The sequence below is a fragment of the Pogoniulus pusillus genome, chromosome 7, assembly GCF_015220805.1.
Source record: "Pogoniulus pusillus isolate bPogPus1 chromosome 7, bPogPus1.pri, whole genome shotgun sequence".
Lineage (NCBI taxonomy): Eukaryota > Metazoa > Chordata > Aves > Piciformes > Lybiidae > Pogoniulus > Pogoniulus pusillus.
In genome coordinates this window covers 31,619,041-31,629,879 of record NC_087270.1, presented here as the reverse complement: position 1 = coordinate 31,629,879, position 10,839 = coordinate 31,619,041, and the positions used below count along the sequence as shown (strand labels likewise).

Below are 10,839 nucleotides of genomic sequence, written 5' to 3'. Positions count from 1 at the left end.
CTCTGATCTAAGACAGCTGCCAGGAATCAAAGGCTGCCCTAATCAAAGCTGAACCAGCCGAAGATGCGACTGAAAAATGCCCACTCCTGACAAAGGCAGGGGGTGCAAAGGTGGCTCTCGTCGCAACGCCTTCGGGCTGAAATCAGCAAGTTTATCTATCATTCATCTACTTTATAGTATAACACTTCTGACACCTCATCTTATCAGCTAATGCCTAAGATTTAGTTACACAAGACTTTTTTGGTGGTTGTTGGAGGGGTTTTTTTCCACAGTAGCAATAAAATGATTTGATTCCCTGTGTGTAGATCAGTTTACTTTTGCCATCCCTAAAAAAAATAAAATAATAATGACAATAAAATTTAAACTAAATAGAAGGAAGAAAGGAAATTAGAAAGGAGAAAGCTTGTAAGTTTACAAGTAAGAGTTTTATGGCTGGTAGATACACGCACTGGGAAAACAACAAGTTAACTCAAAAGAACAAAACAGCACCCTGACTTCTAAATATTGATGGAGAGGTTTTACTAGTGAAGAGATCAGAAACTAAATGAACTAAATGAATATGTAGTCCGTGCAGCCTTGCCTGTAAAATAACGATTTATTTTAATACTTAAAAAAACACACACAATCCAGTGATAAATGTCAATTACCAATAATCAGCATAAAGTGCCAAACAGCCATACAACTTTTTTTTTTCCTTTTCTTTTTTTAATAAACAAAACTTATTGGAATGTCTCTTAATTTGAATACACTGTTCAGAAAGCCAGCTTTAAAAAAATACGCTCTCAGGTTGAAATTTGTTCTCTTTCATCAAAACGCACAAAGACTTTAAAGTACCACTAACACTGTATTGTGCATACTGTCAGTTTGATGTATTGCTATCTTTCTGTCTTTCCTCTGGGTTTTTAAAAGTAAGTCTACAAGTTACAAACCTCCTCACAGCGCACTAGACCACAATGCAGAAAAACAGGTCTCTATGTCCCACGAACGCTAAATCGCCCCAAACACTGGAAACTCACAGGTCTGAGATATGGATGCGTTTTCTAGTGCGTGATAGGACTCCCCTTTTGAGAGACTTGGGTCAATTTCTAATATTCATTTTCTTGTCCTTTAAAAAAACAAACTGGAAAATCAGATATGCAAATTCCCCCTCTCCTGTTTGTTCTAATGGTGCTGTGATGAGAAACCATGCTTTCAGTTCTTAGTTGTCTCCTAGAATTCTCTGTATTTTCTGAAGTGTAAAAATAAGAAGCTTTAGGCAGAAAAAAAAATAAAGTATAAAATAAGAGGTTGACTGTTGGGTTGGTTTTTTTTTTTGGGCTTTTTTTTGTTTGGGTTTTTTTTTCAAAGTCATACTTTTGGAAGCTACAATTCTTGGGGGGGGGGGGGAGGGAGGGAGATGTTGTTTGGATTGGGGGAGGACAACTTGTGGGGTTTGCTTTGAAAGAACTTTCCGTCTAACGCTTGAGCACCACCTTTTGGCATAAAGTTTATCAAAGCCACACAAGTCAGCTAGTACTCTTTGCATCATTTATGTATATTTTAAAAGCAAAATAATCTTTTCACCCATGACTTACGAAGCTAAACTTTGGGGTGAAGGGAGATGGGGCAGATTTCGCTCTTTTAAAAGTACAACCAAGAACAAAACACAAAGTTCAGTGCTTCCATCCTGAATGTTTTGCTTCTGCTCTGGTTTTGGTGTAATGTCAGAAAGGAAAGAAAAGTTCATAGAAGCTGGAGATTCAGCACTTAAGTTTGGCAGGTTTCAGTTCCTTTACTTGCGTGTGCAGTGTCTTGTGGACAGCTAGCGTTCGGGACTGGCAAAATCCTTTCCCGCATTCTTGACACTTAAAAGGTTTTTCTTTAGAATGGATATATCTAGGGAGAGAAAAACATTGAAATGTCATAAACAACCAGCCTAAACTCAGCAGTGAGCTACCTGGTGGAGACTATCGTAGGATATTTTTGCACCTACTGCTGAGATCAAGAGTGCTAGTGTGCAGCACTCAGATAATTGTCCATATATGTGTGCAAGAAGAGAGAAGGGTGTCAGAGGCTTATGAGTGTGCTTTGCTTAGAGATAATGAGCTTCTCACTAACTTCAAGATCATCAGACTGTATGTCTTCATGGCACTTCTGTATGATCACAAAGGCAGAGGGCACAAGACAATTCAAATGGGGGGTGAAGACATCTGTGGAAGCTAAGAAGAAGCCTGTGCAAATGTGGGGTTCTTTTTTTTTTTTTGCAGATTTTGTACCTGCAAAATGAGTTATCTGGACTTCTCCACCGGCAGTGGGCAGAGGAAAATGAAGAGTGAATACTGCTGCCTGGCCAGGAGCAAGACTTTTTCTGACAAACACCTTCATGAGTGTAGGTACGTAGTAAGCAGAGTACAGATACACAAAAAAAGGACAAGAGAATAAGTGTTACCTGTGATCCCTCAGGTGATCCTGTCTTCTGAAGGCCTTGTGGCAAATGTCACATGTGTAGGGCCGCTCATCAGTGTGGGTTCTTTCATGGATCAAAAGATTGTAGGACTTGGTGAAGTGCCTGCCACAGAATTTACACACAAACTCCTTCTTGGTTTTAGATGGTAACCTGCCCCGTGTTGGTTTCTTCTCTGGAGAGAGTTTAGTCACCTCAAGCAAAGACCCCAGCCCTGGAGGTGAGCCCTGACTGTCTGCCTGTCCCAGTTTAGAGTGGTCCTCTTGTGTGGCAGCCACTGCTAAGTTGGCAAAGTCAAAGCGGGGTTTGGCTTTGAGGGTCACATTGGTGGCCTCTTGCTTGGGCTGGATGACATGTGGGAAGAGTGGGAAGGTTGGCAGCTGAAAGCGTGCATCCACCAGGCTTGACACACCGGGCACTTTGGAGAAGGAGGAGCGGGGCAGGTGCATGGCTGGGTACCCCAAAGTCCACTGGTGCAGGTGTACGGCGTGCAGAGCACTGAAGCCATAGAGGTTGGAGAGGTGGTCAGAGGGCACAGTGGGCAGCCCATTAAATGCTTGCAGGAAGGAGTAGTTGGTGAGCTGGAGAGAAGGATGGATAGGCACTGGGGCTGGCAGGGTCTTACTTCCCATGGTGGCCACTCAGGAGGAGGATCTTGGGAACAGGGGAGGAAAAGATCTGGAAAATAAAGATGGAAGGGGGAATAAGGAGAAATGGATTTATAGGAAGACAAAAGGGAATTTCTCACCTCATCCCTCATAAATGTCGTTCTCCAAAGCCATAGCAGAAGGCTGCCTTGGATTTGCAGACATGTGATCAACTCTTGCCAGGGTATCCCCACAGGTCTCCAGAATCCCTCCACATCCCTTATACTGAAGTATCGCACCACATCCACAAATATATATCCTCCCTCCAATAGCATCTCTGTGTTAGCTAGACCTCCAACGATTTCTGCACAGAGACAGTGAAGAAATTACATTTTGGCCCAGCTCAGACTTCTCTCGTGCAATTTAATATCTTTTCCTGGGTGCTTTCAACTTTTGAAAATGAGTGGGCTACTAGACACAAGTCTGTTCACAAGAAGTGCCTTTAGCCCCAGCGCTTGAGGTGATGTAAGAAAGGAGGTTCAGAGTGTTCACTGTCTCTGGGTCACTTAACTCCCTGCAGTATGGCCTCATCCAAGCCTCTGCCTCTGGAGTGATGTAGCCTGTTGGGTGCTCATATCCACATGTCACTGCTCATGCAAAACCAGAAAATCTCTGAAATTTTTTTTTTGGGGGGGAAATAGCAGCCAAAAGGCCTTTTTTGTGTGCTGCAAAAAGAAAAGGGAAAATGCTGAGTTTGGGTGACGAATCTGAAGTGCCATTTGCTGTCCCCAGGGGGACAGGCCTGGCTTCAAGCCCATGTCCTAATCTAAGCAATTGCTCAATTAGAACCCTTGAAAAGGCAAAAAGGCAAGAGCTGGAGGGACCCTTCCCATGGGGACACCCAGCCCAGCAGCTGCAAGGCCGCAGGGCTGCAGCCCTTCCCTGGGCTGGGTGCCATCACTTTGCTCTGTGTTTCGGGGTCCTGCCAAGCCCCCAGCCTCTCCTCAGAACCAGATCTCTTCTCATTCCACCCCACAAGGCAGAAGGGAAAATGCTACCAGGCAGCAGCTTTGAGACGCATCTGGCTCTGCCTGCAACTTCAGACTCGGCTGCTGTCAACAATTTGGCAGAAGATGCCTCCCGAGGGTCAGTGTGGGAGATGCAGCTTCCCTTCTTTGTGAGTGTGAAAAAGTCTTTGGGGAAACTGTATCCCTGAAGCCCAAGATTTCCCTTCGGTGGGGCTGTTTTCCAGGAGGATCTCCACAAGTTTCCCATAGAGTCTCCACGATGGTCGTAAGATCCCTGGAGATTTTCTGCAAGGTTTCATCAGGGTCCAAATAAGGTCATCACAAGATGTCCTACAGGGTTCCTGCTGGATCACTACAAGATTCCTATAGGGTTCCAGCAGGATCCTCAAAGCACTCATCCAGGAGGGTCAAGTATCTACACGTGAAGAGGAGTAAAACCCCTTTGGAGAAAAGGAGGCAACAAAGTGCTGCAGAGCATTAATTGTCCCTTTAGGTTGGAGGGCTGAGTGGGTGAAAGAGGTCTGAGGAGTAGGGAAACAAATCTGATTTATATGTGGACTGTTGCTCAGACCAAGATGCTGCAGCTGGGAAGGCGTGAGAGGGAGAAACTTATTCTGACCAGGTCTATATACACCCTTCACACTGCTTTACATAAATCAGCAGCCAGAAGATACAAGCAACCAACCCGTAGAGGTAGGTATTCCGTCACATTGGCCCAGAATAAGAGGTTGTGACAATTTGTCTTTTTTTTTAATTGGATACATTTTGGATAGGGTTGATGGAAAAAAAAACCACCTTACATTCTCTTCTTTCTCTTTCTCTCCTCTCTCTCTTTTTTTTTTTTTTTTTTTTTTAAGGAAAAACAAACAAACAAAACCTAAACACAACTATTTAGGGCCGATGAAACAAGCAGACTCTGTTGTAGTTCAACTGGGGAAATGTTTTTTATTTCGTTAGTGCTGACCATACACTAGGCATGTCCACTTTGCAACACTAATGCCTCAGCCAATGACCCTGAGAACAAAGTGCAAAGAAAAAACTCTTGTTTGGTTACCTGAAATGTATTGTTCTGTCTGTCACAATAGTTCCCTGTCTATTTTTCTGTCTAGGTAGCCCTAGATCTCTGAAGCATGAAACATGCTATTACAAACTGAGTCGATTTCTGGGCTTATCTCTTTTTCTTTGTATCCTTCAAAAGCATTTAATTTAGAATACATAAGAAAAAATCTGCTATGCCAATTTGAGTAAATTATTGCTTGGTGACATTAAAAAAAAAAAAAAAAATCTGTTTCTCTTTCCCAAATGAATAAAGGGGTAGAAACCAAGGAGAAATAGTCAGGCCATAACAAAATCCATTGCACCCACATATTTTTTTGCTAGAGCATTTCTGTTATTAAAAGCAAACAAACAAATAAACAAACTTCAAGCAAATAACCTCCAAACAAACAAAAACACACACACATAATACCAGAGGAAAAGGAAGAGAATGGGGGGGAGGAAAGGGAGGTGGGATCAGAGTGTTCACGTTACTACAAGCTTCTTGGCACTTCTCCAGAAATGTAAGCTAACTTTTGTACCGTGCGACTGGGATAGTAAAAATATAGATGAAGAACAGAGTATTTCATAAAGAAGTCCTCTCTCTCTCTGGAACATCAAAGCAAACTTGTTTCCCAGCGCAGTTACTCTCCGCTCTCCCGCTTACCCTCAGAGAAAGCAACGTTTCTTTGATTTCAGTGTCACCTCCACCTTTAATTCTGTTTCATGTAAACAGATCGTTATCGGGGCTTCTTTTTCATTTTTATTTTCTTACAGAAGTCCCCGCGCGAGTTCTCTGCTTGAATTTCCCCATCACAATAAAACGGTGCGAGATTTTCTTTTTTAATACAAACTAACTCGGTGGGTAATTAAGAACAAGTCACTTCTCTTCTGACTGAAACAAACCCCAGTCATGCCAAGATAAATTTACCCTGCAAAATAGAATCTTAAACTTGAAAGTCTCTATCTGTCTCCAGCTTTCTTACCCTTTGTCCTGTGCGAAGATACGGTAATGCTACTGTCGCAATTCCCGTTGTTTTAAGACCATTGTAATCTTAACTTTCTAGATTAAATTCTACCTACGCTACATTAAAGACCAAACCAACCCAAAAAGCCTCATCTTTTTGCTATCAGCAAAGCAACGAGCGAAATTAAGTGGATTTTTAAACAATCTTGTGGCTAGTTGGTATTTTTCCTTTCTACCTTGAATTATCAATTTCCGATGTGTCTTCTGAAAGGGATATTTGTTACATTAAATACCTGACTCATAAATAATGAGGTTTGTTAATTAGTTCCACATGGAGGAATGAAGGAGGTAAATTACCCTGAGAACGTTGCTTATTTTTACAAACATGACAAAGTAGTAGCGGGCATAAAATGCTGCATTCTTGCGACAGCCTCAAAGTAGAGCAACCAGATTCATCTGTCAAAAAAAAAAAAAAACAAAAAAAAAAAAAAAAAAAAACCCAAAACTCGTCCCCCTGATTTGCCCGAATCTTTTAAAGTCTGGCAGCCCTATCCTTTCGGCGGCATCACATCGGTGTGCAGTATTTTGCCAACAGATCGACTGCTTATTTTGTCATGTTCGTGGGGTCGAGATTCCCCCTTCCTATCAGTTTAAACAAGGTATTAGAGTTTAGAATCTGTCAGTGTTTGGAAAAGTAACTGGAAAGGGAATAAAGTTGCCTTTCCACTCCACGTTGCTCGCCCGTGATGATTCTAAAGGAATAAAGTGCACTTTTCATCACGGATTTATTCGAAATATTACTGAAGTGTGCAGAATCTATTAAAGCAGGTTTATCCGGAGCTAATTGAGCGTGAAAGAGTTAATTGCTAACATTAATGAGGACTGGAAGGACTCAGTCAGCATGTGCCTTGGATATCTCCGCTCAATCCTTATAAAATCATCGTTCACATTTTATCATGAAATCAGTGTTGACAAGCCTCTTCAGACCACCATTGAGAACGCGGATGAACGCGGCGGGTTTTAGCAATAACAACTGCCATGATAAACGGGGTCCAACTGATCGCTGTGCTGCCCAAGGCAGTCTTTAACCAAAACAAAGACAGCAAACCCCGCGGGTGCGGACGCCGGCGGGTCCGTGACGGCGAGGGCCGCGGGCGGGAGCCGGCCCCGGGCCGGGCGGGCCGAACGGCCGGGCGCCGTGAGTGCCGGCTAAGCGGCCGGAGGGGCCAGACTCCTCAGTCCTCTCCTTGCAGAAGTTTTTATGTTGGTTTTTGGGGGGTTGCATATGTGGATTTTTAATCCCCTTGCATGGAGGAAAGCCCCCCGCCCCCAGCCTGAGATTTATTCTCGTTTTCTGGCCAGAGAATCGCCAGGGCACAAACCCCTGCGCACGAATAAATAGTCCTTCCTTTCCCCGGCGGCTGGAGTTCTTCACCCCTCTATACTCCTCGCTTCCCACGACCACAGCACGCAGAGCCACAAGTGGAGGACAAAACTTTTATGAAGTCACTCCCGCGGGACAACGCAGGGCACCGAGGAGCGTCCTCACGCCTGGCTACCCTAGGCAGCGCTGTCCCCGGCCACTCCCGTGTCGGGCTCCCGCCTCAGGGCCACGCAGAGCAGTGCCGCCGACGGAGGGTCCCCAGCTCCGTTCTGGTTTAGGCGTTGGCCCTTTATCACATCTGGCTTCAGACTTATTAAACTGGACCTACTGTGCACCTGTCCGAGACACGGCTCTTACCCTCCTTCCCTGCCCTCCTCGCGTTTTGTCGAATGGTTCCCGCAGCGCTGCCATAATCTGCAAAATGCTCTATTTTTTATAGTTTCCCTCCCAAAAGCCAACTATAACAACTATACCCTAATCCTCGGCTTTGCACCGTCACTTTATTGGCTCGGCCTCGAGAGAAGCTCAGTCTCTCCCTACACTGAACTCGTTTCCATCCATTCAGACAAATATAAACATCAGATTCGTTTCTGTTATGGCCTTGGGAGGAACAGAGAAGACTTCCCGAACCCTCAAACACTAAATATGAAGTAGGAAGGAAAGAAAGAGCAGAAATAAGACAAATAAATAATTTTTTAAAATAATTAATAAAAAAAAAAAAAGGCAAAAAAACCCAAAAAACCTCAGAACCAAACTACAAACTCTCAACTCCGAACTCTCAAGTCCGTAAGGGACCTTCAAGCTCGTGTTTTGCAATTTGGATGTGTCATTTTTAGCTCTGGTTTAAAACACAGCTCCTCCGCGAGGAGGGTATAAACAACTTTGAAAAGGAAAGAGAAACCTTTAAATAGCATCAAAATATCCAACCTCCATGTGAAAGCTTCCTTCAGCCCTTCGCCCGCCCCAAGAACGATCCTACTCACGTGAAGCAGGATCTCCCCACTCCTTCTGCACCATCCAGGGAATGGTGGGTGGGGATAGAGGGAAAGAGAGAAGAAAAGAGGGAGAGGAACAGAGGTGTTTGGTTCGATTATCCCCCACCCCGAAGCTTGCCAAAACAGAAAAAGAAAAAAAAAAAAAAAAAAAAAAAAAAGAAAGGAAAAACCAAACAAAATAGTTGTTCTTTTTATTTACCTAATCCCGATCTGTGCTCCACCGCTGGCAGCAGTTAAAAGTTCCTGGGCTAAAATCGAGCTAGCAAAATAAAACAATAGGGGGGAAAAAAAAAGTAATAAAAAAAGTAAAGAGGTTGAGCTAGGTCAGTGTGTCTGCTGGCCCTGGGGGGCACAGCTCTGTCCCCACCCCACCCCACCGCTCCTTCAGCGGGTATAGGCAGATCCGAGCTAGCAACGGAGCCAGGTGTCCAGGTGCTCTGGCTGATGGAGACGGAGGTGTTCTCCCGCTCCCGGCGCAGGCTGCTTGTGCCGGAGTGGAAACGCGCCCGGGAACAGCCGAGCTCAGACTGAACCGATCCTTTCCCTCCAGCCTCCTCCTTATTTCAACTCCCCCTCCCAGCTCCCCCCCTCAACCTCCCACCAGACTCCGGGCATGCGCATGCAGAGAGAAAGTTTCTGGCTGGGAAGAACTAAATTTTCGACCCGCTTTTCGTGGAGGCGCAGCAGCTTGGAGCTCGCAGCCCTCAAAAGTGTGATCTCTCCCCTCTTCGCTTTTTCAGCCTGTCCCGGGGCATTTCCCCTGGGCCAGGTCAGCCGGGCCCCCCGCGACGGAGTGACCTCCCGAGGGGGGGTGTTGGGGGGGAGCCTGTGCAGCTCGATGCTGCGTGTCGGCGTAGGGGCGCGTTCCCCGGCTGCGTTGCCTACGCAGACTCGGCCCTCCGCGCCGCTCCGCACTGCAGCGTACCGCGCTTCACCTCACCTCACCGCTCCGCACCGCATCGCTCTCGGCTGGCTTCGCTGCGCCCTCTCCCCGCTTAGCCGCAGGACAGGAATTATCGGGACCTGCCCAGGGAGGAAGGGGGAGAAAGGCAGAAAGACAAGGGGGGCGGGGAGGTGGGGAAGAGAGAGAAAGAAAGAAAGAAAGAAAGAAAGAAAAAAAAAAACAAAGGCGGAGGGAGGGAGAGTAGAGGGAGGGATCCGCGTCTGCTCCCTCTGGGAGGATTTTGGGATCGGAAGTTGTTCTTCTGAGAAGATCCTCCGAGAGGATTCCAGGAGCCACTTACCTGTGAGGGGTCCACCTCGGCTAGAGACACTTCCTCCGCTCGCCCCAGCATCCCCGACTGTCCCCGCTTTCTCCTCTAGCTCCCTTGACCGAGGCACATTTCGTCCGTCCCTCCTCCCACGGCCCGGGACAGGGTCTCTCCGTACCCCGGGAGGGGTTCCGCGGCGTGTGAAGTCGCGCGTATCGGGAGCTGCGGAGCCCTTCGTAAATCCCGAGGGAGTCAGACTACTCGGGCAAAGAAAGCAGAGCAAAAAGCCCTCGAACGAAAAAGGTTAAACGTGCCTTATAATTAATCCTGAAACCATAATCTCCTTGCTTATTTGTTTTTGTATTCATCCATCCATTCACACTCCTTTAGATCCGTGAAGGGGGAAAATTTGCTTGGGTGTATTACATTGTTCAGAGGAACCAGGGTAATCTAATACGCTAGCGAAGACAGATAGGTCGGGATAACATGGTACAGTGCTCAGGGACACGCATGTGCTTTTTCATTGTTCGGTGACGTTGATAACTGTTTTTTGCCGATGTCCGAAGGAAGACACAACAAAATTTTAAAAATACAATAAAATTTTAAATAAACAAAACAACAGTAACAAAACATTACGCGATCATCCTGCAGAATATGCGTTCATAAACAGGACAGAAACGTAGCTAAGTAAGCCCTAGCACTGCCATTTCATCCCCCAGACATCTCTGTTTCTGGGGGGAGTCTGGGGTCGAGTCCCTCTCACTGCTCTGGGCAAGTGAAGAGATTTTCGTTCCTTCCTTTTGTAAACCAGTGACATTTTTATGAGGCAGAGGCGAAGCTAAGACGTTCCCCCCTCATCCCGGGTTCTTCAGTTCTCATTTCGTGCTATTATTTTTCTTCCTTCTCTATTTCTTCTCTTCTCCCTCTCCCCTCTCGCCCCCCTCCTCTCCCCCCCCCCCCCCCCCCCCCCCAAAAAAAAAAAAAATCGCAAGCCCAAATTCTGTCACTTTTATTCCTATTCCGCGGGTCGAAATGTCAACAGTGCGATCCTGTAAGTTGATACCTTCGAACATGTTCACATTTTCGAAGATAGTTTTCAAGTCCTGTTGTCAGAACACAGACGTACGAACCCCACGCGTTCCCAAAACAAGAAGCAGACCGGAGACGCTCTTTTCTAACTGGAGATTTC

At 45.8% G+C, this 10,839-nt stretch overlaps 1 protein-coding gene across 2 annotated transcripts; it reads right to left on the bottom strand.

The window, feature by feature from the left end:
• Positions 1-576: 576 nt before the first annotated feature.
• On the bottom strand, positions 577-9,462 carry OSR1 (odd-skipped related transcription factor 1). 2 transcript variants are annotated; one of them, XM_064146407.1, is made up of 4 exons: positions 9,380-9,462; positions 8,639-8,698; positions 2,429-3,121; positions 577-1,875 (listed from the first exon to the last, which is right to left on the bottom strand). In XM_064146407.1, exons 3-4 carry the CDS (start codon positions 3,073-3,075, stop codon positions 1,740-1,742), a joined length of 783 nt encoding a protein of 260 aa, XP_064002477.1. In that variant the 5' UTR covers positions 3,076-3,121; positions 8,639-8,698; positions 9,380-9,462; the 3' UTR covers positions 577-1,739. The 2 variants fall into 2 exon arrangements, with proteins under 2 accessions (XP_064002477.1, XP_064002476.1); XM_064146406.1 differs by lacking the exon at positions 9,380-9,462 and having other exon boundaries at positions 8,639-8,966.
• Positions 9,463-10,839: the final 1,377 nt, after the last annotated feature.